Source organism: Pseudochaenichthys georgianus, chromosome 12, assembly GCF_902827115.2.
Source record: "Pseudochaenichthys georgianus chromosome 12, fPseGeo1.2, whole genome shotgun sequence".
Classification (NCBI taxonomy): domain Eukaryota; kingdom Metazoa; phylum Chordata; class Actinopteri; order Perciformes; family Channichthyidae; genus Pseudochaenichthys; species Pseudochaenichthys georgianus.
The window spans coordinates 12,935,993-12,963,708 of record NC_047514.1 but is presented as its reverse complement, the minus strand read 5'-3'; the positions used below and the strand labels follow the sequence as shown (position 1 = coordinate 12,963,708).

Below are 27,716 nucleotides of genomic sequence, written 5' to 3'. Positions count from 1 at the left end.
TCTAGTGTAAATACAGGTTTATTAGGGATGAAAATGTTCCATGACGAACAGGAGGATAAACATTCACAGTACATTTCATCTCTACAACACCGTGCACTGAAACATTGTACAACTTCAAAACCCCATTGTTGCTCCTCACAAATTTGGTGCTTCTATACAAAAATACTTTCCATAAGAAGCCGACAATATATATGAGGGGTATTACATGGCACATTGGCAAAAATATTAATATTCCCCGTCTCCCTTGATTTGATCAAAACCTCAAACATGGCAACAAGCTACAAATATTAAGCAACAAGCTTAGCCTAAATTTCCCTAAAGACTGCACTTGTGCAAATTGAAGCATAATAACCTCTCATGAGCAGAAATGACATCAGCAGCTCTACACTTGCATCACATACGGTAAACTAGCCAGCGGCAAACGGAGGTCTGATGGTTGAAAATGTGATGGAAACACAAAAACGGAAGGCAATTGGTCAGGTTTAGGAAACATGTAAGTTGACTGGTTGAATTAAGGTGTGGTAGGTGGAAATAATGTGAGAAATCCTGTGGTAGATTCAGTTCAAGTTGATTGGTCAGATGATGGTCCTCTGGGTATTTATTGGTAGTTTTACGGAGAGGTAGGATAGTTGTCATAGTAAATGTATCAGGGCCCAAGGTTACACTATAACAACTCTCTTAGTACGTACATAGATTTCAATAGTATCGAAGACTGCAGGCCTGTCATTATAAGACCGTATTGTTCCTCAAACATTGTAACAGGAAACCATCTAATTAATCTACTGTATCATGACCATCAAAACTGTGAACAAGTATAAGTAATGGAAAAGGATGGGAGCAATCCAACTTAGTTAAAAGTAAAAGTTGATAGACTATTGTTAACTTGATGGACTATGTTTTTGGTGTTTTAAGTTCGGTATCGAGTGAGAGCTACTGTCATTTTGTCAGCGATCTTTCAAGAATTACTAAAGTTGTAATATAGAAACTATATCTGCTGTAAATTCTATCCAGATTCATTGTAAAATGGGAAATGTTGGCACTTTTGTTTTCATAGCAAAAGGTAAAAAAAGGACTATTTTAATTTAAAAAAGCTTAATAAAAATGTTGAATTATTCATGTATTCTGAAAATGTGACGACAATTTCAAATTGAATGAATTAAATTCAGCGCTGCTTTAGACTCTTTACATAACAGTCAGGTTAATCATTTTGTTTACAAACAGTGATTCTTCATTTCCCTCTACAAAAATAATGAGGACACATATTGGAGTGGATAGAGCCACAGTCAATTGAGAAAGAGAAAAAAAACACCCTTCTTTACCGCAAAGGCCAAAGGCTATCATCATACGTACTGTAACATCAGAACCACACAAGATGGTGTGATGCACCTGGTTTAAAGACATCATTAAACCAAATCAGAGTGTTTCTTTTTTAGGATCATACAGTCTTTACTAGCATTACATGACAGCTGTGGTATCACACTTAAAAAGGTGTGACTGGATCTTTAATGTTTTTGGATCCATGTTTGATTGGTTCACCAACGGCAACAGTGGAGTTCACAGGACACGTGTGCAAGTGAAAAGCAAAAAAAGCAAAAAGAATGACCACATTTATATAATGGGCTATTGCTTCTAAAATGTGTTTTGTTAGTTTTATGATTATTATGAGACCAAATACAAACATCTCTAACACCATATACAATTGGAATTGAAAGGACTTGTTGATCTGCTTTTTTTCCTTTTCACTTGTACAGAAAAATTATTTGTGGCATAAGTTTTCGTGCAAATAAATCTATCGAAGGGAATACAATACCTGGGAGAAAACAATGTAGGGTAACATTTAAGTCTCTCATACCTCTTTCTCTTTACATCTCAGCTCTTCTTCTTTTAAATTCCAATTCATCTACATTTTCAACTATAGACTATTTCCTAATAGAGACATTTCCTATATCTAACATCTTAATGCATCTACATTTCTGAAGGTTTACATTAATATGAAGAAGTTGCCCCCCCGATTACACACACCACATGTGAATAGTTGACATACCATTCCTATAATATCCAAAAATAAAAAGACATCCCTGTAAATATGAATCTTATTACATTACCTAATCAAAAGCACTAAGAGAAGAACAACAGTGCATGCATTGCTTGGCTCATACTGCACAAGTGCATTTTTAACAACCACATTGCAATGTTTTTCATTAATAGATGATAGGATGGGTGTGCCAACATCTATTAAATCATCTTTGCTCAATTGTTCGAGTCACAATGGGACAAAGATCATCTTAATGTGGGGTATATTTTTTGAAAAACCGTTTGAATCATTGTCTTCGACCTTCCTCGCTCCCTGTGTGCTTCGAGTGGAGGTGCTCGTCTTACTCGTTCTGGGCCTCGCGGATCTTGGCCTGCAGCGCGTCACAAGTCTTCTTGGCGTCGCCTAGCAACATCGCAGTGTTGGGCTTGTAGAAGATGGGGTTGTCAACAGCTGCGTATCCCACACCCAGGGAACGCTTCATCACAACCACCTAGAGTGCAAGAGAAACACATAAAAAGACACCCACACACACACACACATTCTTAAGCATCTAATAGGAAGAGTCAATGTGAAAATACGGATGAAGCAGATATAAGAAATAGGTTTGTGGAGATGCAAAATTATATTTTAATCCAAGCCATTTTTCTTTCTAAGGTAAAACTGTAAATTATCCTTTTATCTCAAAATAAATCTGGGATGTTTGAAATGTAAAAAAGAAAACACTAACAGCTGTTGTTATAACATATTAAACAACAATGATTACAATACAAAAAAAATCTACAATCATCAATTCAAAACTGATTTGGCTAATTAAATTATAACTTGCAACTCTTTTAGACAACATTAATTCAATAAAAGTATTTTTTTTACACAAGTCGTACTTCAACAAAGGTCTTAAAGTAGTGTAAGTATTTCCAGACAGTGTGTGTTCTCACATGACTCATGCGTTTGTAATTGAGCGCCTAAGAATATATTTTAAAAGCACTCTTTTATGAACCCAGTTTTTATCTGTGCACCTGTATGTGTGTCTGTGTTTGTGTCCATGTGAGGTAAGGGTAGAATGTCCTCTTTGATTTCCCCAGGGGAAAGTGTGTGTGGATTTCAGAGCGGTGCCAGTGGGATGCTCCGAATGTCGTCATTCCACGGCGACACAGGCACCGCTAATTGGATCAGGATGGGACTGCACCTGGAACGGTCTGATTCTGTGTGTGTGTGTGTGTGTGTGTGTGTGTGTGTGTGTGTGTGTGTGTGTGTGTGTGTATGCAATTCTTCAGATGTGTGTGTGTCTGTGTGTGTCTTCAAAAAGAGGCCTCTCTACGGGTGTTGACTCCAGCATTCAGTTGAGACGATAAAAAGCAGTCCAGTTGTTAAATCTTCCATTCCTCTTTACCTTTTGGGGCTTCAGGACAACCTCATAATCACACATGCATGTACCAGATGTCTCACCTGCTTAGACTTCCAGACCTCCAGCACCGGCATGCCAGCAATGATAGAGTTGGGATCTTCCTGGGAGGCTGAGTTCACCGTGTCATTGGCACCGATCACCATGACCAGGTCCGTTTCTGATTGGAAACATAACAAATTAAGATCAGATATCATGTCTCCTTTTACTTTGTGTTTATAAACACATTTGTTTTGGTTCTTAAACCCTGTCCGATCATTCCCTTATCAAACCTTATTTGCTTTCCTCCCAACGGTCTGAATAAGTTGCTAAATATGTCCCTAGTGGTAGGAAAAATAAAGTGATAGATTTTTTCTTTTACAAAAGTGGCTCCAACAATAATTCCACTCTGAAATACTGGAGGGGAAAATGTACTCTTTGCCACTTAAATGTGGTCAGAGTTCGACTAGCCGTTTAGCTTTAAGCTTTAAATGTATCTCCAACTCCATATTTTAGATGCCACTAACACATTTTTTTAAAGCTGCAACAAAAACCAACATGCTAGGTCACAATAACTTTTGTATAAATCAGTTAACATCATGGTAGGTAGCGTATATAAAATGGTATATTACGGGCGAAGTCTTCATTAATCTCTTCCATTTCCAGGACAATATCATATGGGACACCAGCTTCAGCCAACAGCACGTTGAGCTGACCGGGCATACGGCCGGCCACAGGGTGAATACCAAACCTGTGGAAAGGTGAGATGGTTACAAAGAGGTTACAAACAATGTGTTATTCATTTTTGAGTGTGGGCGCATGTGTGTGACTTGGTATTCATTGTTCTCAAACTCAAATAGCCATGAAATGTTACCAGGGTATGATATTAACACTGAATTCTGGTGATTCTGACTAATCACTGCTGAGCTTTATTTATTTTTTATTTGGTGAGTTAAGGCCGATTCAATGTTCAGTTGGTTCTGGAATCTATTAGCAACTGTGGCTGCAGTCATTTTCTGCCTTTCATGTAATTCTATACCGTCTGAATGTATTAGAAGACAGTGGGTAGACGCAAAGGCTTTGGTCTTTGAGAAATGAAAGTGGTGTGCTTCCAAACTTCACACTGTAAATATACTGTGGTGTGTAGGGAAGAGGAAAAGACCAGTGTATATAATGAACAGGAAGACAAGGGACACATCAAGGCAATACATCACAATTCAGAAAACAGAAAAATAAGAGAGGAAAGTAAGAGATCATGGTGAAGGAGTTTTTTCTTCTGACCACCCACTTTCCTCTAATCAAGTACAAATGCTGTAAGTAGCAGCAGCTGCCTCAGCCAGGATCAAAGGACTGCGGCAGGACAATTACACAAGCTTCCGCTGTACCTTGTCCTTCCTCTCCTTCACATTTCCTTTCTCTCATTCTTTCTACGCAGACAGGTCTCTTGCTATCAGTCCTGTCCCATCTTCTTGGCATCAAGCTCAAAACCACAACCCTCCTTTTTGTTGTCTTTCATGGCTCCGTTTACATTTGGTATTGGGTAGGAAATTGTTTTTTCCTTCCCAATTTTATATTCATACATCTCTAATGTTTTTATCTAATTACATCCATCCCCTTTGATTGAATTACAGTAGACTGATTATAACTATTTGCCTGACATATATGTTCATTTAACATAGATCAGTTAGCTTTATCGCCCCTTTACCTGACGTTCTTGCCAGCCTCTAACAGCATCTTCACCAGCTCAGCGATGGGGTACTGGGCCTTTGCAGCGCAGAGTCCATAACCTGAACGAGATTTTGAAAACAGGTAAGAATTAGTTTCCCCAATAAGACCTTCTTTTGAGATATAAGACAGACCTCTCATGTTGATTCAGAAACATTTTCATATAACCTTAGTCTTAAATGATAGTAAACTATAAATCTTCTTTTGAAGTCTTAATATGTCACCTTCAGCTCTAGAAGATTGGTGATGGACATTTTCGCTACCCTGACACAAAATTGTTTTATAGTTGAATGATCATGTTACCACTACTGAGTTCCAGTTAGATGAAATGATAACCATTTTCTGTAACTGATAAACTTTCAATCATGTATTCCATATCAAACATTCAGATTATATAAATAAAGCTGGCATGGAGTTTTAAACACATTGTATGTTTTTTCTTGAAGTCTCTGATTCCCTTTAGGATTCATTTTGCTGGTGTGTGGGACTTGATTTTATCACACTGTCATAGAACCAAACACACGTCACACGGTCCGGTGGTGTTTACTCGCCCTGTCACAACAACCAGTCACCAACTGTCTGTTTCCATCACACTGGTCAAAATGACAGGGCTTTCAATTCAGCATAGAGAAAGGAGAAACAAATAACTTTGGAAACTGTCTGCAGTTCAGCTCAATACTTGAAGGATTTTTTCTCTTTATCACAGTTCTTTAATTCTTTGTGCTTTAAATATTCTCTCAGGAGTTTCTCCTATAAGGAAAAGCAAAGTGGATGCAGGCCATGCGGAGATGGACCAGACGAAGCCAGGAAAACATTTATGTTTATCAGGCCGAGTCTTAACCGTTTCCACAGATGTCAATCAGGCAAAGTGACTGTGACGGCTCCAATTAGGGAGGCTGGTTAAAATGGAAACAAGGGGGGCAAGTAAAAGCTGGCATATGGATAATACCAGTCTGACTTCACACTACACGATAGATTAAAGAATTATGCGTTTGTAGGGTACGTGTTTTGGAGGTGAGGTCATTAGCATTTAAAAGAAACGGCAGATAGAAATATCCCTGATCTCACTGGGTAATTAATTTAATTTATGGCTTTAAAATAAACCAATTTATAGAGTTACAAAGTATATCAGGATTTCTTTCAACTTTTTTAATCTTTCTATTTGTTTATTTTGTCCTATAACCCATTGTCTGGCATTTTTTGATTTGCCATGTCTTGGTTTGTATACAATTTTGAGAAAAAGGCTCAAAAAACATTCTGCCTCCTAACTTAAATGCATTATGCCTGTTTTTCGTTTCAGCAGTCGGACGTGTTCCTCTTGGTCTTATTATGGTCCCAAAAGAGTGATTAAAAACAACATGCTTTAATTTAGATTGGATGCTGCTACATACATGGATCACTTCTTTCCCACTGATTTTCTTTTCCAAGCTCTAATTCCTCTGTTAGTTTTGTATACAGACACTCAGTCAGCACTGTGACTGGAATCACCAATTTGCAGGCTGGATGCTTTTAGTCTGTGTTTACATGTACCCACGTGAGTAAAACCACTCTTTGGAACCGTCTGGTGAGAGGACTGAAATGTCACCGGGCCACACAATGATGGTTTGAGGACAGCAGCACAGAGCACCATCACAATAATCAGAGTGGGAGGTTCAGACACGTATTTAAAGTCAAATATTCAAAACATGTGAAATGAAGAACAGCATGTACCTTGAACAAAGGGTGGACCTGTGCCCTGACCCCGACAAAAGGGACTAGAAGCTGACTTTGAACGTAGCACTTGAATTGTCAACATAAACCAAGCATACCCTCTTTCCCATCTCATTTTCCCTTGACCTCGCAGATATACGCTGCACTGTAGAATGTCTATTTACCTGGGACTGACGACCACACAGAAACCTAAGAGTGTGTGTATGTGTGTGGCCACTCTTCCATGACTTGTCAATTAGCCTAGCAAAATGGTGATGCAACATGGGTCAGGAAAAGGTTAAATAAACAGAACACTCACTTTGCTAATGATGAAAAAAGAAAAGAAAACTGAAGTCAAAGTAGCATGTTTTTCAACTTACGTACACAACCTTTGAAGGGTGTGTAAGTGTGTGTGTGTGTGCGTGCGTGCTTGCTTGTAATTGTGTGTGTATTACCTGGAGTGATGATTATGCTCTGGGCGTCTTTGATCATCTCGACGGTCTGATCAATGTTGACCTCTGTGTGTGTCCCGACGATCTCCATGGGCTTTCCTGTTCCGGTAGAAGTGGTGCCGTAGCCCCCCAGGATCACGTTAGCCAGGGAACGATTCATGGCCTGAGAGGGGAGAATGATATTTAGCATTTTATGATTACATTTTGCTTTCACTTGATTGACTGTGTTCAGCAACCAGAGACAATTTCAGAGTGAAAATCCCTCAGAAAACACACATGTGTGACCCGAGATCTTATTTAGAAAGGGGACTGATGCAAAGTAACAGTCCCTCCTGGTGGACAGGAGAGGAACAATCACATGTTCATTAACATATACAGTGTTGCTGAGACTCCAACACTTACCACACACATAATGTATGACAGAATGGCTCCAGAGGACCCGATGAGAGCTCCGACGATGGTCAGCAGGTTGTTATTGAGCAGGAAGCCCTCGGCACACAGGGCCCAGCCTGAGTAACTGTTCAGCACGGTGATAACCACCGGCATGTCCGCGCCTCCGATCGCAGATGTCAAGGTGACACCCTAAGGGAGAAAAGAGGAGACCAGGAGAGGCGTTTCAGTCATTCTTCCAAATAAAGGAAAACAGCCTTTCCTGCTGCACTGCCATTTTTCACAATCACATTCACTGGACATCTCTCCCTTTACCATCTATGTATCGTTTTGTTTTACAAAGGCAGTTATCAAAGCAGCAGCAGAGTTTTGTTATTCCAAGTGCACAGGTGCGTATGATAGATTGTTCATGTTGACATACTGTAGACTTATCTGAAGGAGTAAAGACACACATTAAAAGCACAATGGATGGTCCATTACTGTAATTGTTTTAATCTGAAACTAATATGATGTTCATCTTTCTTCTCTAGGGATACACTGATCATTGTTTCTGGGATTGACTCCAGATTCAAATTTTCCAAGCAACACATGGACCAATGCAAATCAAGCATGAATTGATCACTTTGTAGTGTACATTAGTGCGTGCTCCTTGCTGCCGTCTGCTTGCCTAGATTCACATGATTATAATCTATGTTCAGAAGTGGAGCAGATTCCAGTTTAAGTATTCTACTGAAGTAAGCCTCCAGAAACTCTGAAGACTAATACAGTCTCTCTAGAGTATGTGCACGTCATGCAAGAGGTGAACCTGTCACACATTGTACTGTTGATCATGGAGATCTTTTCTCTCACAAAGACTGTAGCACATTTCTTTGTTAAGCATGACTTAACAATGCTGGACATTCATTTAATGGCGTCAAATACAAGCTAAGCTGTTGGACAGTATGGCTGCCCGACTATTTAGAGCTCTCTGCTCAACACTGACTCCATATTTAAAAATCTACTGTGCAAGAGCCTGAATTGTATTAAGTCCTTTTTGTTTTATTTAAAATCGCATAACAAATCCTGCTTTGTCTTTTTAGCCTAACTTTCTCCCCGTGTTCGTATTTCCCATTCCTTCTGTGTTTATTTAAGTCTATAAAAAACAAATTTGACATGTTCTTCTGTCAGCATGTAAGAAAATCGTATCGGTAGAATTTGAGGTCAGACTTCTCTTTTGATAGGTCTTACTGAAGCTACAAAAACACAAGCACACACGCCATACCATGACAGCGGAGAGAGCAGAGACTGATCCGAGGCAGGTGATGCCTGTGATGTAGCTGGGATCCAGCAGGTAGGGAACCATCCCGCCAACACAGGCTGCCATGAGAGACGCGTTCAGAGCATGGCGACCAGGGAGCATCAGGGGAGAGCTGCTCAGAACACCTACAGAGGGAGAACACGCAGGGAGAGAGCGGATTCAGCAGACAATTGAATGATAATCACAACTAACAACTGCTCATAAACACTTCAATTCATTTAACAGCTGTGAACTTGTCTTAGAGATAAATATCTCAGACTAGAGGGAAAAAAGCCTGAGCAGCGTTAGATTCATCCTGCAGCAGTCACCACTTGAGACCTGTCATTAACTGAATGTCATGTTCATGCATAATTTGCCCTCATGAAACGCTTGCAGTCAACATTAAAATGTGGTTAGTAGGACTGGTGCCAGCAGAATGAACCCGATGAACTCTTTTTTTCCCTCTTTCCCCTGCACAGCTGGCAGCAGTACATATGAAGAATCAGACCTTCTCTTGTTGATAACCACAGGTCGGCCAGACTGCCATAAAACACTACACGAATAATCCTGATTGGAGAGGTAATTCACATTAAAAAAAAGCAAAATGGTCACCTTAATACCCCTTCGTATAATAGAGTGCAATAACATGAACACTGAATAAAACGATTATACCAAATACATTTGTACAATTATTAACATAAAATGTAATATATATATATATATATATATATATATATATATATATAAAAACACATTCTAAAATATAGCCATGGTTAACTTTCCCGAAACACTATATATAACAAAGAAGAGAGATTTGGGAGAGAGGGCCAATGCTATCCCCGACAAAGTTATTTTTCCAATGTAGATCTTGTAAAGTAAATCCTATGAAACATTTATTACTTTTTTGTGTTTATTATAAACACATAAAGGGCCACATTTAATATGCAGTTAAGGCCTTCTCTTTGTCTACCAGTGTAAATACATGTGTAATAAATACGCTTTATAATTCCACAACAGCAAGGATGCATGTTCTCTCTGGGGATCAGTGAAAATGTTTGCAGGGAACATGAATCAGACTGTGCTTCTCTCACCGTTTAGTTTGCCATATGCCACCAAAGAGCCACTGAAGGTGATTGCACCGATGAAGGTGCCGAGGTACGCGATTATCTTGGTGAAGTTGGCGGCAGGGTCTGTGGCGAAGTGGGGGTACTCGATCATGTACTCTGCCACGCAGGTGAGCACGGCAGCCAGACCCACCAGGCTGTGGAAGGCCGCCACCAGCTGGGGCAGCTCCGTGATCTGGATCTTCTTAGCAATGACCAGGCCTTAAGGGGGGCAGGAGAGAGAGAGATAACACGTAAATGAAGTGCAGTGATCCTGAAAGACTCACACAGTAATAACATCCAAATCACACACTATCAAAGGACTGCTGGGAAGTGGGTCCATCGAAAGAAACAGGTGTTGCTGATGAGGCCTGTTCGGGGAAATTCCATGTTTGTGAGTGGGTATACAGTATACTGTGTGTGTGTGTGTGTGTGTGTGTGTGTGTGTGTGTGTGTGTGTGTGTGTGTGTGTGTGTGTGTGTGTGTGTGTGTGTGTGTGTGTGTGTGTGTGTGTGTGTGTGTGTGTGTGTGTGTGTGTGTGTGTGTGTGTGTGTGTGTGTGTGTGTGTGTGTGTGTGTGTGTGTGTGTGTGTGTGTGTGTGTGTGTGTGTGTGTGTGTGTGTGTGTGTGTGTGTGTGTGTGTGTGTGTGTGTGTGTGTGTGTGTGTGTGTGTGTGTGTGTGTGTGTGTGTGTGTGTGTGTGTGTGTGTGTGTGTGTGTATGCATGTCCTGCAGGAAGCCTGGAAATTAGCATTTGTGTTTGTTGGGATAGTTTAGTCTGGGTGGACTCTGATCATTTAAATGCTAATTGTTCCAGTAACAAACTGTCCTGAACAGGCAAAAGAATGTGAGTAATACCTGCTGCTGACCGTTTAAGACAGACCTCCAGAGTCTGGAGGGGAGTTAGTCACATTTTGTTTGCTGTAAACATCACAGAGATGTGTCTGCGCCCTGCACACCTGCTGCTTAATTTAGTCAAGCTCGGAATCAATGCACACGCACACGCACAGATGTCCAGTCATTTGGAGCTGCTGCAACACTGTTGGACAAGAACTTGAGTTTGCCTCTAAGCCTGTTATCCCATTATTTTCAACAGGGACTCACCAGTAGTACCGCCGACAGCCATGGCTGCACTCATCTGTCCCAGGAGCTCAAGACTGGGTTGGAGGGCACCAAGAGTCGCAGCGATACCCCCCGCAACTCCGATCATACCCAGAGTGTTTCCCAGACGGGATGTTTTCTGGTTGGAAAGGCCAGCCAGGGCGCCGACACAGCACAGACCTGAACCCAAGTACATCATCTGGAGAGAGAAAGAGACGTAAAGAGGGGGTTTTAGACAATTAGGGACCACAGGATGAGAAATAAGGACAAATGATCTACTTTGAAGGTTCTGTTCTACATCTGGGAAAACACGGGGGGACCGGGCATAAACATCCTCTCTCGCACCTGTTCAATGTTGTATCCAGATTGCAGTGCAACTCCATAGCCACCGACAAAGACACCAGCAGGAAGCAGATAGAGGTAGCTGTGCTCTGGAGGATCAGTGGGACGCTTGAACATGTCCAACATCTTCTTTGTTACAAGGAAACCACCTGGGAGAGACAAAGAACATTAACGGACGTACACTACACAGACGCTCAAATTCAGGTTTGAAAGTTACTTAACACAGAGTAGGGATTACAAAAAAAACTTTATTTATGGAAAAAACTAATTTCAAGGCGGCAAAATAGGAGTGTACGAGGTTTCGAGGCAGGGAGGTCCAGGCATCTATGGTACATGCATCTCAAATAAAGAAAGCTTTAACAGTACATCTGGGGGAAGATTTTTCAAAGACAATTGCTAAAAAACGTTGCCAAGCATTATAACCAAAGTGAGGAATGGAATTAGTCTACTTAATTTCAGTGTAAATATTTCAAGTAGAAAACCTCAAAAGCGTCAAACCGTGAGCAGACGGTGTCTCACTGCTCTACGCGAGGAGATCACAAAGCTCTCCCTTGATTGGCATGATTGGAACAAAACACACGTATATGCACATAAATGTACAAGGGTGAATCAGAGGCTAGCACCTGCATTTTTCCAGTTCTTGTCATTTCAGTCCTAGAATATCTTAGTTAAAACACGAAACACAATCTGACTAATATTATTACTGACCAATCTGAGTCAATATATTAATATGGAGGAATGTTCATTTTCTATTTTGTTTTTTGTACCCAGAATGGGTCTGCCGACACTATATTTAGAACGTTTACAAGAATAGAAGCAAGTCAGCAACACGTGCCAAGCCACGAGGCTCAGAGTCTGCAGCCATTATAGAAGCAGCTCTGTGAACATTAGCCAACGTTAGCGGTTAGCCAACTTCCAAATAGCTCAAAACATAAAGCGAGGGTGATGGGAATGTCATTAGTGTTGCAGGTATATGATTGTCAAATAATGTTTTGAACAAATACCATACATTTTAAGACATCAATAAATCAAAGTTAATAAGATTCAAATCAATGAATGAAACGAATAACGTTCGTGGACTATGGGTTTTATGGAATTTCATAGAGCAGAGAGAAATTTGTTTTGTATGAACATGTTTATCTAAAGTTATTCAGAGACCCAGGTGTTTTCCATCCACTTTTACTCCAACACCTTACGGCTGTGGAGACACACAAGGAAAACAAGTAGCTCGAGCCAGGGACCTGTTCCACACAACAGACTCACCAACTCAAAAAGCTCAGGGGCTATTTTATCGGAGCAGCATTTCACTATTGTTTCTCGTACCTTCCAAGGAATGTTTTTCTCTGTTCCCAGGGGTTTATGGGTAATGTGGTAAACCACTTAGAAATGTGCGTGTGGAAAGGAACCCATGTAAAATATTGTAGAAGAGAGAAAATTGAAACGAGATATGTCCATAAAGGCTATGGTATTTCAGTATGCTTTTGTTATGAAAAATCTATAAGACTGATAGAGGGTTAGAACAGTAAGGCTATACAGTAGAGCCTGGAGGACCCAACATATTTAGCAGGATTCACAGCATGGTTTTTAACGTCAACATTGTTGTGGTGTATCTCGCGTAAATAAACTCAACTAATAAGCTAAAGTGATCCATTATGCAAGTTAACTTTTCATTCCCTAGAGTCTTCAGTGGTGAATAGCGGTGAGCTAACCAGGGAAATTAAAACAAATCCGCGGCTCAGCCCTGCAGGAACACTGTTTCCCAGGACTATTAGAGAGTGATGAGTACGATAATGACTCCAGGAACACTTTGGCAGTGTAATGGGAATTATTAAGGGTAATAGCAGGGAAGAATGTGTGTGGTCCAAGGCACAGGCACCGACTCCCTACGAGCAGGTGGGTAGAGAGGGCAGCTGCTCAACTTGGTTCGAAGCATGTTATTGTACAATCAATAAAAACTCTTCAATCTGCAGTCGAAGTTGATATTTTATTGGCGAAAGGTTGCTGTAACTGGCGGGGATCACTGCGAGGTGTCTTTGTGCGGGTGACTCACCAGCGATGTTGACGGAGGAGATAAAGGCCGCCAGCACGGCCAGTGTCCCAGCGGTAGATGATGGAGCGTAGCCCCCACTCATCAGGGACAGACCACCCACAGCCGTCAGACCTGCAGAACGAGGACAATTTAAATTCATGAACCTCCATTTACATAGTTCATTACAGAAGACATTGAAAGTTTCAGTGAATATTAGGAATGGAACAATATAGGATTGAATTGCAGATTAATTGGTTTGTTTAGAAGTTTTATTATCGAGATTATTGTGACTATCTACACATGGGTGACTTGAAAAAGCTCCCAACTTGATAACGTGGTAGAAAATTAAACCATAGAGCCTGATTTTGATTATATAGGTTTGATTAAGAATTATATTTTTGTATTCATCATTATATGCCATTATATGATGAAGATAATTACGTTTTTGGGAGTTTTCTACATGAAAAGGTGTTCACTTGGAATATAGTTGTCGGTGGAAAAATGTATGTTTATTAACTAAGACGTAATGTAAAGCTTATGAGTATAAAGCATATGTTGATGATAGTCAAGGCAAACATTTATTTTGGCTAGTATAATGTTCACATGTCCCATGTGTAGGGGAAATGTTACAAAAACACCAAAGCCCTAATTCAGTCATTAACAAGTTAATCTTAACACTTCAATTACCATTGTTTAACATCTATAGACATTTAAGAGTTGTGTTCCTAAGCTCAGAATACTCCTGCTTTCCACATCGGAAAAAGACAGAAAAGGGAAGATTTCAAGATAAAAAAAGAAGGGGGGAGAAAAAGAGGGAGTGTGTGTTTATCAAAAGAGACTCAGGAAACCTTGATAACATCAGCCCTGTAATGACTTACAGGCAGTAAGATGCAACACGCAGCAGCCTGCATTCACACGGAATCATGTCTGAGGACAATTTAGGCTGACCAGCAGGTAGTGTGTGTACCAGTGTGTGCATGTTGAAGTCAATAATGTAAGCTTGATTTCCCAAATGAGACAAATCCAAAGTTTGACCTTCTCTTCATTACATTAACAAAGTCAACTTTATAATCATGTGTGTATATCAGCTTCTAAACTGTGCACGTTTCAATTGCTATGTAAACATTACTATGTGAATAAAGGATAAATGAAATAATTCACTGTTATAACAAAAAATACTTTTGTTAGTGCCACGGGAATGACAAGCTTTAAAAACATTTGCGGTTGGGTTTCAAGTACAAAGACATCTTACAGTTTGTCAGGATGTCACTGATGATTCATGTTCTCCACAGTCTAGTGATAGATGTGTAACTCGGATGCAACCCAAACACCTCGAGTCTGATCTGCAAGCTTGTTGTGTATACTCTCAAATTCACACAGGTCCGACGGGGGAAAAGTGACACGGGATGTCCCAATCAACTTGTATTTATTGAGTCTGTTGCAGGGAAACTTGTACTTATCTAAATGTTGATTCAATATTTCAATAACAGATTTACCCAAATTTGGCACACTTTACTTTTTGTGAGCTACTTGATCCAAAAAGAGGTGAAGTTACACCATTTAGACTGAGATCAAAGGCACGCTTGGCCACCGCAACTAATAGATTAGCCAGAATGAAAGCCAATAGGCATCAGTGGACACACACACACGTATGTCCTGGGTGGGCCATTGCCGGTAGGTGTGTGACAAACATCAGCTCCCAGGCGACAGTGAGTCAGTGCTCTCAAGTAGATGAAAGGGTTTGTATCAGACACCAGATATAAAGATGTGCCTCAATGAGCCTCTGGATATGAGACCATAGTCTGAAGATACCATCATGAGCCACCAGCCAGAGTCACCAATGATTGTAACACTAGAATCCCCCCATGAAGAGTATAACTGTCCCTCACTCAGACACTACATTCCAATACGATTCCCTAATGTCTGTGAATGATTCCGTGTGTCTTTACGAGGCCTGGCACAACAACATCAGAATTACGTTGGTCTCAATATTTCCAGAACTACAGTCACTGAAGGGACAAAACAAAGTTGTACATTTGGTTATAAAATGCAAAACAATGTCATGTAAAAATTATATTTATTGATGGAATTTGACAGTAACATAAAGTGAACCATAACAGGGTGGAAAATGTAAAAAGGCACAATCCCAAAGAAACAAGAACGATGGTGTGAAGATGGTAATGTGAAGCTCCGTGACCCTGCTCTCATGTCCGGCTGGGTGGACGAGTAAATGAGCGAAGGACTTCCCTGAACCTCAAAGATCACCGAAAGTTTGTTACTTCCTACCCTAGTGAGGGTCTCGAGTGTGATCAAAGGCGTGAGAACACACACATGCACTTACCTCTCTAACCTCTTAACCCCTCTGTGTTAAGTGGCAGCCGACAATGAGGACACAATCTTTATTTGGACTCTAAGAAGCACCAGCATGGCTGCAGAGACACGATGGACTGACGGACAAGATGTTTGATCCTCTAGCTAAGTCTGTACTTTATGGTTTCATATTCTATTGTTTGTTTCACATATTTTATTAATACCATCTAATAGTATACCGCGTGTTTCTGCATGGTCAGTTTGTTGTGTTTTTTTTATTATATATATCCACTCTGTTGGACAATAATGTTATATTGTCCTCTATAAACCCCAGTTTACTGAATGTAATACTAAAGAGTCAGTTCTATTATTTATCAAAATGTACCCTCGTCAAAATGTGCAAAAAAAGACCATTTAGCCGGAAACTAAAACTGGTCTTTTTGTAATTAAATCAGATAAATAAATAAATGTAAGAATGCGCTAGAATGGCAACTCTATTATTAACTATTACTATAAGCATGAATGTGACACTTCATCAAGCTTTACATTCAGATATTCAGCCCTACCCTGTGCCTAGCAGTGGAGGTGTTCTGGATTGCATTATACTGAAAGGTGTAAGAGACACATGAAACACGACCAACCTGAGATAGCGTTGGTGACAGACATGAGGGGAGAGTGCAGAGCAGGACTGACCCCCCACACTGTGTGGTATCCCACGATGCCAGCCAGACCAAAGGTGGTGACGATCTGAGTGAAGGCGGCGTTAGGAGCCACTAGGCCCAGACCCAGCAGGGTGGCAGCACCTAGTTAAAGAAGGAACCAGAGAGCGACTGTGAGAAATACAGAACACTTCAACAGTACATCTGGGGGCAGATTTTATTTAAATAATATGAAAACAATGATAATTAACATGTAGTCTACAGTTTATTTATTAGGCTAAATTGTTGTTATTTCAGCACACTGAAAACTGTACAATATTTCTTACAATAAAAGGCCAAAATTAGTTTGTAAAAATGTTGGGCTTATTTTTTTAAACCCCTCTGACTTTAATGTCAGCCCAGTTTAATTAGTGTAAATGAGCTTTGGATGCAACTTTAAGCACTTTTTTGACTGCAAGATGTGGTAGGTATTTGACCACCCAACATGTCCTTATTTCCTGTTACTTTAACAGACATAATTATCTGTTTAAAAGCAAAAAAAGTCTGGTTACATTTGCGAGACTGGTGGCATGTTACAGATTGCCTGGTGTTGCAAACAGGAATCAATATCCATGAGAGTTCATCGAAAACTAATAAAACAACTTTTCATGCCACACTAATGGGCACAAAGCAAGTTCTCACTCTTCAAGAGGACCTAACACGAGCAGCTTTGTGAAGTAGGAAACCACCCGAACAATGTGTGAACCGCATTAACTGCATGTGGCGCACTTACACAGAGTGCTGTGTGGCACCATGGGAACCACTCACTGCAGCACTACTTCAAACACACACACTTTTTTCTTTTTACAATGCACACTTCCTGACAACTAACAGGGTGTCTGTGTTTGTCACTTCTCGCCTCCTGTGCACATTCCACCTAAGAAGCTGATTATTATTAACCTCTGCTTCACCTTCTTGCAGACTTCAACCTCCTTTAAGACCCAACAGTAGACAATGAACAAGATTAAACCCATGAGCTCTCAGAAATAGCATCTCCCTGATTTCACGACTTGTCCACAAAATGTACATCTATTGGAATATTCTACTAACCTCCAGTGTACGCGCCAGCAGTAGTGAGTCTAGCCTTAAAGGGGGAGATTTGTGCAGCCTTCTCTTTATTCAGTTCCTTGATAGACTTGGGTTTAGGAGGAGGTGCAACAGGTATATTGTTAGGCTGGGGAGCGGGGAACAGGTTCCTTCCATCCTGGTGAAGACAATAATTTAGACAGAGAATGGTATGATGTTAAAGTGAGAAAGAAACAAAAAGTTCAATCAATCTAAACTAATGGTTATACAAAGAAATGCCTGCACAGTGATAAGGATAACTGTTAGTTATATCAACAATATCAAATGACATTTATTAGGAGCTTATATGATCTTTGCTTTTTCCCCTGATCTCATCACCTAATGGTGTACAATGTCCTCTGTTGCATTCGTACATCTGTGAAACATTAGACTGTGCTGTCAAGATCAAAGTAAGGAAACTAATGATCAGTAAGCAGAGCAGGTATATCTGCATTTCAGCATCATTTGTAAGATGTGTGACCATTATTGCAATCACACATGGCTCAAATAACAACCAGAAATCTAATAGCTTACTCCAAAAGAAGGAACACAGCTTTACTAAGATTGATAACAGCAGAAATAATATCCATTAAATAAAACAATGAGCTATGATTAAAGAACTATGATAATTGGTTTCCAACATCATGAAAATAAACATTATTTTAAATGTACTGACCAGGACATTTCACAGGTTGAAAAATTAACTTGTGCAAGACCTTTAAATTCAATTTACCACCAAAGAAAAAAAGACTTTCAAAGTAAAGAAGAGCCATTGTTTCTGCGAGGGACATTACAGCTGAAAGTGTAAGAAACATTGTAGTTAGGGTGACATCTAGTGACGGTGAAAGGGAACTGCAGGCCATACATTATTTTCCCTTTGACTGAATGAATCCTCTGTTTGCCCCCGTGTTGCAACCTTGGCATCGGCTGAGAAATATGTGCGACCTGTCAGCTGTACACATACATGCATGTTTGTCCGGCAACATTATACCGCGTACCTGCATAACAACGGATCCCCTGACGACGTGATCCATGGTGCCGTAGTCAAACTCTTCCTTTACGTTCAGGTAGAAGTTCTCCGTGTCGGGGCTGATGGCCCTCATCAACTTGGTGATGTTGTTGGAGTACAGAGTGCTGGACTGTGTCGGCAAACGGCTGGGCAGGTCTGTGTAGCCAACATGAGTCACTCCCTAACAATGAAAGGAAAAGCAATTAAAAAGACAAAGTGCAACAAATCCTGTTTGGTGTGAGTGTGATTATAAACACTGACCTTGTGAACTGACAGCTCTCCAGGTACTATAGTCTCAATGTTTCCTCCCGCCTCAGCAGCCAAGTCCACCACCACTGACCCGTCTTTCATGCTCTCTACCATCTGTTTGGTGATCAGGATGGGTGCACGCCTACCTACAAAGTTACAATGGAAAAACATACATCAAGATATTATACCCCAAGTGAAGGAGTTCAAGTATCTCGGGGTCTTGTTCTCGAGTGAGGGAACAATGGAGCGTGAGATGGGCCGGAGAATCGGAGCAGCGGGAGCGGTACTGCAGTCGCTTTACCGCACCGTTGTGACGAAAAGGGAGCTGAGCCAGAAGGCAAAGCTCTCTTGCCCCTTTCACACCAGCGCCTTTTCAGCTCCGGCTCGGAGCTAGAGCCTGAAGAGCGCCGGGTTTTCCTGTTCACACCGCAGCGGCGCCGGCTCTTAGCGCCGGAATCCGGTTCACTTCCAGCTCCAAAAAATTGTCGGTCCAGAGGCAAGAGCTTTGGAGCTAAGAGGCGACGTCGCTTACGTCTCTCTTACGTCGAGGCGTGCAGGAAACTAAACCCACCTCCCCTGAACATGGGTCGACTGTTATGCCTGCCTACAAGCAGTAGTGCTTATAAACACACTTTATAAAGTCAGGCAACACTAACCAGGCTTCGTGTGATTCTGTTTATTTGTGCCTTACTTTGACCATCCGTTCGCTGTTATCGATCATTGTGGAGAGAGGCAGACGTGTTGTTTTGTATTATTGCAGCTATCGGATGCAAGTAGTCAGTTTAGCTTCGGTTGCTATGCCAACATCACCCGTTTTATACCAGAGAAACTTTCATAACAGCGTTGTGATACCAAACAGTGTCAATTCAGACTGACACACATTCACTTAGGCTAAGGGGAACTGGGGATATGCATCAGCTGCTTGTGTGAGTCGGACAGTGAATACTTTAGAGCGGCCGCTGCAGTGTGAGCTAACCGGGAGCTAACGGGAGAAGAAACTCTGTGGAAGAGCAGCGAGCACTGCAGCGGTCGGTAAATGCTGCAGAAACACATTAATAAACAATGAACCACGGCACTCTGGAGAAAAGCATAAGGTTGGAGAAGTCGTTATTCAATTTATTCTGGCTTCGTGTGATTAAAAGCAACACGATCATCGACCCCACGCAGTTGTTGTTGTTGTTGTGAGCGCCGTAATGGCTGCCGTTTGGGAGCAAATCAGCGATATAAACGGTGACGTCATGACGCAGCAAGGGCAGCTCTGGGGCGCCAGTGGGCGGTGTGCACAGAACGGGAGCTGAAAAGGGAAACCGGAGCTGAACCAGAAAAGCTCCCGCTCGGAGCTAGAAACTGAAAAGCGCTGGTGTGAAAGCCGCATAAGTCTACCGGGCCATTTTCGTTCCTACCCTCACCTATGGTCATGAAGGATGGGTCATGACCGAAAGAACGAGATTGCGGATACAAGCAGCCGAGATGGGTTTTCTCCGCAGGGTGGCTGGTGTCTCCCTTAGGGATAAGGTGAGAAGTTCGGTCATCAGGGAGGGACTCGGAGTTGAGCCGCACCTCCTTCACCTAGTAAGGATGCCAACTGGGCACCTTCCTAGAGAGGTGTTCCAGGCACGTCCAGCTGGGAAGAGACCAAGGGGTAGACCTAGGACCAGGTGGAGGGATTATATCTCTTCGCTGGCCTGGGAGCGCCTTGGGATCCCCCAGTCAGAGCTGGTTGATGTGGCCAGGGATAAGAAAGTTTGGGGCTCTCTGGACCCGACCACGGATAAGCGGGAGAAGATGGATGGATGGAAGGAAGATATTATACGCATCTTCGTGAAACTGCAGATAGTGAGGATACATGGCCCTACAAAGACTCATGAAACCATCAGAGTGGTGGAACAAATGTGAAACTGTTGTACAATAAAGTCCTTGTAACGCTATTTTAATGTTCAATATTGCATGACTGTTCCTTTTTATTTCTACATTCTCTGACTACCTGCCCAGAACACATGTCTGTGATATTCCATGACCTTTCGTTAGTTTGCATGAGCAATTTGTCCTTCACCTTCTACATGTATTTATGGTCAGCGTTATTGCTGTGAATGTGTCTGTGCATACCAGGGATAAGAGCCGTGGTGATGACAATGTCCACCTCCTGACACTGCTTGGCAAACAGCTTCATCTCAGCCTCGATGAACTCCTTTGACATTTCCTTGGCGTAGCCTCCCTGTCCCTCTCCTGACTCCTTGAAGTCCAACTCCAGCGGCTCTGCGCCCAGAGATTTAAACTGCTCCAAAGCCGCAGCTCTGGGAGAGGAGAGAGAAAGGGGATTTTTATTCAGGTGGAAGGATAATATATTTGCTGGACTAGTCATGCAGGAGTAATATTGTTTGTCCTTAAAACTGCACACAACAACATTCACAGACATTAGTTGCTATGGGCATAATGGAGAAATTTATCAAAACAAATCTGTTGGGCATTCAAGAAGTGTGTTTCCTTCAGGACTGAAATCTTAAGGATTAGGATCTATAGCAAACCTGGTGTCAAATCCTCTGACGATTGCTCCCATGGACCTGGCAGAACCGGCTGCAGCCAGTCCAGCCACCCCACCTCCGATGATCAGAACCTATAAGCATACATGACATATTAGATGGATTAAATGTGTTATAACTGGCATAGACACCTTCACACAGAGACAAACACTCATACTACATACCTTTGCAGGCGGCACCTTCCCAGCTGCTGTTATTTGTCCAGTGAAAAAGCGACCAAAGTTGTTAGCTGCCAATACAACTGCCTTGTACCTATAAATTAACAGAGTGAAACATCAAGCAATAAAGATATAAGTATGAACAGCCATATTTGTCATTATTAACATACATACCCTGCAATGTTTGCCATGGAGCTCAGTGCATCGTAACCCTGGGCGATGGTGACTCGGGGTACCTGGTCCATAGCCAGGACGGTGGCCTTCTTCTGGGACAGCAGGTCCAGCAGCTCGGGGTTCTGGGCCGGGTAGATGAAGCTCATTAAAGTGGCCGACTCCTTCATCATGTCCACCTCATGGGCACCCAGCTCAGGGTTGAAAATGGGAGCACGGACCTGGAAGCGAATTATTGCATTGTAAAGGTTTAGGAAAAGCAGTAAACATAAAAGGGTAGAATGTTTTAATACATTTATTTAAGCTCTTCGAGAAGCATAGTCTAAACGAATGAAATATTTGGATTATTGAATTATCACAAAACCCTACTTCCCACTCCTCCTCCATCCCCCACTGAAATCCTACCTTGACCAGCACATCAGAGGCCATGACATCTTTGACGTCTTTAATTGTTGCTCCAGCCTGGATGTACTGTTCGTCCTGGAACTTGGAAGGCTCTCCAGCTCCCGACTCCACCACCACGTTGAAGCCCTGCTTGATGAGAGCCTGCACGCCAGCGGGAGAAATCGCCACACGACGCTCATTCTTGAAGATCTCTTTAGGTACACCCACTGTGAGTTGTTTGTAGGGAATACCTGCAGAGGCAAGGGGGAACAATACAGAAGAGTGACATCAGTGACAGATATTACATTGATTCATATATTCAAAACATTAAAAAAAAAAAAAAAGCATAAAGACAGATACACAAACAATTATACTTTACTGTAATTGCATTGATTGAATGGATTCAACTTGTATCCGTCACAAATGATTTATTTTGAAGATAAACAATCTTATATTCAGATAGTTCTGCAGCTTTAAGGAGAATATTTACAGAAAACGGACACGAGTGGAGTTAAAACAATGTTTATGACAAACACTGTCCTGTATGTGCATGGCCTTTGTAGGCAGATAGACAAGGTCAATGTCAAACTACAACACTCAGAGACTTCAGCTGCTAATGAGGCTGCATGTCTTTAGCTTTGCAAGTATTTGGTCATAAACTAAAGTACATTTTAACTGAAAAATGTATTTCCATACCATTATTGTGCTACTTCATTAGTTAGATATCTAAAGAACTCTCACCTGCAGGTCAAAGATAACAAAATGATAGTCAAGATATTAACTTATTTACCAAAGTAAGATGTAGACATAAAGCGATATAAAAGTCAAATGTGTTGTCCAAGAAGAAGAAACAGACCTGATTCAACATGTCTTACAACAATAGGGAAGCTTATGATGAGATTTATTTTGTACATTGTAGGACAAAAGGATCAAAACAGAGTCAAGTGACTTGCATAAACATGTAGCAATAAATAGGCAAGAGACGGAACTATTAATATTTTAAGAAGGTTATTTTCGTCTCCTATTTATTTCAGTCACATGTTGCTCCTATGGAAAATTCCACTGCAGCTCTTTCTTTTTTTTGGACCTCCTTCTCCTTGTCTATACATAAACAGCCTCTGACAGTCTGCCTTTGCTTTAACCCTCAACCCAACTCTATAAACCAACAGCGATCACATACCACTGTGTGTCCCATGTGTGTCTGACAACACATTAAGCACCCAGTTATCAATCAGCTGAAGTGATTTAAATCAGAGAACTGGTAGTCTATCCCATGGCCGCCTGCCTTTCGTTAGAAAATATAGTATAAGTACAATTAAGTAAATACCAGCAAATACACCTGACCGATCAAGATTATACTATCATCTATAAACATGCAGATTAAAGAAATCATACACAAACTAAGTTACACAGGTGCTTTCAAGCAGGCAGCACAATACTCTCCTGCTGTTTCATCCTAAGAAGAATACTTTTAACAAGCAGGTATATATCTTCAGGACTCTAAAAACAACTTTACATTTCCAAATACTTTGAGGAATGAAGTGCATTCAACATTTTTAATAGACCTTAAGAATACAAACAATGTTTCTCAGGCAAGAAACAACAACAATTTAATCCTCAGTGTACCTTTATGAAAACAGACTAAATGATAAAAGTCTGGCCTTATTTATTTAATTCATATCATAACACTCGTCCCACAAAACATTTCCATTACATAGTTGGTAATGCTTGCGAGTTAAGAAAGGCAGTTCATAGAGCACGGTGTAATTTTGTCCATGTCATAATCCAAAAAATTAAAAATCCAGTCTCACTTCAACACACTCAGTCTCTATACAGTATGTCTATAGGCTCCCTGGAGGTCAGAGCATAAGCACATGCATGTCAAATGTGTGTGTTGTGTCCCACTCCTCCACTTGTCTGAGAGTCTGTCAACTGATCCTTGTGTGCCCAGAATATAGGCTACCAGCTGTTGCTGAAGCTATCTGCACTGCAGGAATGTCAGCATGAACCAGGTCACCAGCACCCCCTAAATACCCAGCTACACATAGAGACCTCTGCCAGTCATGAACCCAGTGCACGCAGACATGAAGCACCTGCAACCAGCTGGTACTGGATATCTCTCGCACACAGAAATGCACACCTTCTGCCAGGTTACTGTGTACACAGTGGGGGCATGTAAAATGGAGAATAATGCCTGGGGACTATCGTATCCTAAATGTGACCTTGGTTCAGAGAGCAAATCCTGGTAGCAACACTGACCTCTATAGTAAACTTTTAAAACATAAAGAAGGGATAAACATGCAGAAAATTATGAATGAATGGGTAGAGCAGGATCTACTACTATCACATTTTGATCACTGTGACAGATTTGATTCACCAGCTGCCAAGGCCAATGAAAGAACTATATGAATAGTTTGCTTGTCTGTCCACTTTAAAGCAGAGTAGCTTTAGGTTAGTGTAATCAGTATGTGTCCACTACATGTTGCAGCTGATACCCAGGTTCATGACAATGCAAACGGAACATACAGGTGGTGTGGCTTTAGGTGTTCTATCAGTAGTAAAATGGGGCCACAACTAAAGCTAATTCCAGTAATCGATCACTTAATTTATTAATCTTTTGGTCAATAAAATGCCTTTCTCTAATTTCCAGAGCCCAAGGTGACAATCAAACTGCAGTTTTTCCCTGATCAACAGGAAAAACGTAAAGAGATTTAATGTACCATTATATGTATAAATATAAAAGAAAAAACATTTGTACATTTTGAATTTATCCTCAGTGGGCATCCTAGTAAAACATATCCGCTTTTACTGTAAGCATTGTCTTAGTGTTGTTAATTCACTGACTATATGTAAACAAAAAATGTAATCACTACTTACATTATTGTACCCTTAGATGCTTTCTGACATTTAATTGTGTACATATACCCATGCCCTACATAGTGTCTTACCTGGACTGGCACATCGCCCCAGAGCTTGATTGGTCCTGAAAAAGCGAAGGCATGATGATTTGATAGCACCGCCACGCTGCAGCTTGGTACAGGAGACGCCGCTGAACACAGGGGCTGAGCAGCTAGCCACCACAACACGAAGGAGACTCGCCATGGTGCACACACACCGACACTCACACACCAGGAGGAGCTATAGAGGACAAACGGCACCCCTCCTGTGAAAGCGCAAGGTGAGAGATAGAGCAACAGCAGACAGAGAGGAGAGGGAGGGGGGGGGTGGGTTATGGGTAAAGAGGAACAGGAGGATGAATGTAGGTGAAAGAGAGAGAAACAAATATATGTGTTAATATCTCTGCATTATTAGCTTTTTGTTGAATTGTACATACTCTCATACTTGTGCCCAAGTGAAAGTATGTGCCCACATGTTCCACAGAAATATGTTTCACCTTTTCCCCTTGTAGATCAAACACACAAATGACCTATGTTTATTGAAAAGGTCACACTTCCCTATATGCATGTGCACTTAAATCAACACATATTCTGACAGCCACATTAGGAATCTGGTATTTGCTCTCATATAGGTATCTGTAGATTGTTATTTTCAATGTTCCATTTATTTTTATTTTAGCCTACTGAATGACTCAGTTAACAGCATGAAGGACAACATGTTTACTCTAAAGGGAGATAATGGAACTGGGATAGACTGGGGTGGCTTGGCTAGTGAAGTAGGGTTTAAACTAGAATTGACTGGCAATAAACTCAACAGTGCACAGAATAAAGAGTGTTTTAGTTAAAAGGTCAAAAACAGCCACTGATAAGGAAGAGAAATCAAATGACAACTGAGAATAAAAAAAGTTTCATTAGTGCTTCAACAAGAGCTGATTTATCAAGAAAAACTGCTTATAATTGGCTTATTCAAGCAAATTAAAGCTACTTCTCTCTATTTTTTATATAAATCTTTGTACACTGGATGCGTTTGAGTTTTGGACTCCAATTACTTTTGATGGTTTTTTTACAAGGTGCTGGTATTTTAAAGCATAAACAATAAAGTTGAGTCAATTGGTGATACAAATTAGCATATGCAGGCATGGTTGCAGAACTGACCTACTTGATAGACTTTGTAGTCGAGTAAAATGATCATATGTCATTGCATATAATCAATGGTTAATATTAAAGTGCAAAGCATACACTACGTCTACTCTAATCCAATTGAAGTTGTCAATGATGTCTTGTTTACTATTAGTTGAATTAGTCAAGTGTGTTCAAGTTGACTTTACCATTAAAGGAAGCTAATAAAAAAAGGCAAAAAAAACTTCGAGAAATGTTAAAAAGGAAAAGTTTGATTCATAAGTAAATAAGAATTGAAATATTATGTAAACTTTTAAAAAGAAACTATTTAAAAAGCAAAGACAGGCCGTTTGAAGAGCAGTGCAGCCTGGTGTGTTCAGAACTCTTATTTCATGTCAGCAAAAATGAAGCTACCACGTCAGCAAAATGTATGGCAGTCTTCATAAAATATGAATCACAATGGAGTCAGATATTGACCCAAATCTGACTCCATATCACACAGATGCATTTAACATGTTACTTTCACACAAAACATTAGCTCACAAAAATAAAAACACGGCGTCACAGTGCAAACGCTTGTTGTTTGGACTGAATGTTCAGGATTTAACCCGGGTCAGGACTTGAACGGCTAACCCTCAGATTAACGGCATCTTTATTTGAATGTATGACCCAATAAATCACCAATTAATCTGAGTCTCACAACTTTGTCAACCTGTGCTTTCATTCAGAGACCACGTAGTGTCAGGGTTAATTCAATGTGTGTTTGTTTGGGGCTAAATGCAGTGCAGTTTCCCTGTGGCTCACAGATAAACATGATTATAATTCAAACAGCTGCTGCCTCCCACTTCTCTCCTTTTGTCTGCACATTACTAACGGGACAAAAAGCTAACATTGGCTAGCTAGCGCTTTAGCCCGTCAGCTAACACACACATCTGTCTGTTGGATGAATGCGACGTACTGCAAGAGTAAAAAAGCCCCCTACAGACGAAAATAAATGCAAACGGGTAAAACATGCAAGGTGAAAAGTGAGAGTGGTGAGCAGAAACTCGACTGACCTTTGCAGAAAGTCCTGGCTCTGTGCAGCGCAGGCGAACTGTCTGCTGACCCGGAAGATGACGGGGAAAGCGGGCGACACTGGAGTGTTATTGGAACATATGAGAATATGCATCAGAGGAAATCAGGTGACAGCAGGGTGACAGGTGCAAACTTTTTGTCACCCAATATGCAAGAGCACATTTCTTAATCACAAACCATGCAAAGACCTATGTATTAATCAAGAAATTAATTAAACAAATGTCTTGATTAAAATAAAAATAGAGCACATCTGAAATGCCGTCCCAAAATGTACTGAAGTTGCAACTCTGTATTGTTCCACAGAGGAGCGCTCTTTGACCATGTATACAAACTATTGCACTGTGGAATAAAAAAGTAAATAAAATATTTGGTCTAGCTATGTTTTTTTCAGATGTAATTTTTCTTCTAACCTGATATTAATCAAATGAGCTTGCATGTGGGCTATGGATATGCCTACATTATGTCATTGCTGAAATATAGCCTACTGTGGGTATGCAACATCCATGTATTCATTGTAAAGC

At 40.9% G+C, this 27,716-nt stretch overlaps 1 protein-coding gene across 1 annotated transcript; it reads right to left on the bottom strand.

The window, feature by feature from the left end:
• On the bottom strand, positions 1-27,266 carry nnt (nicotinamide nucleotide transhydrogenase). The gene is made up of 22 exons (XM_034095280.2): positions 27,177-27,266; positions 25,054-25,268; positions 22,127-22,356; positions 21,725-21,942; positions 21,557-21,644; positions 21,378-21,466; positions 20,959-21,146; positions 18,865-18,998; positions 18,593-18,784; positions 17,580-17,733; positions 16,473-16,634; positions 13,543-13,653; positions 11,496-11,641; positions 11,154-11,349; positions 10,040-10,273; positions 8,934-9,094; positions 7,685-7,864; positions 7,286-7,445; positions 5,122-5,203; positions 4,049-4,167; positions 3,482-3,597; positions 1-2,525 (listed from the first exon to the last, which is right to left on the bottom strand). The coding sequence occupies exons 2-22, from the start codon at positions 25,205-25,207 to the stop codon at positions 2,376-2,378; spliced, it is 3,264 nt and encodes a 1,087-aa protein (XP_033951171.1). The 5' UTR covers positions 25,208-25,268; positions 27,177-27,266; the 3' UTR covers positions 1-2,375.
• Between the last annotated feature and the right edge of the window lie 450 nt (positions 27,267-27,716).

Coding starts and splice junctions, on each gene's coding strand:
- nnt (XM_034095280.2), bottom strand. CDS start 25,207: ATGGCGAGTCTCCTTCGTGTTGTGGTGGCTAGCTGCTCAGCCCCTGTG. Junction 16,635..17,579: donor TGCTGGCGCGTACACTGGAG/GTTAGTAGAATA, acceptor TTCTTTAACTAG/GTGCTGCCACCCTGCTGGGT. Junction 3,598..4,048: donor GATTAATGAAGACTTCGCCC/GTAATATACCAT, acceptor GTTTCCAATCAG/AAACGGACCTGGTCATGGTG.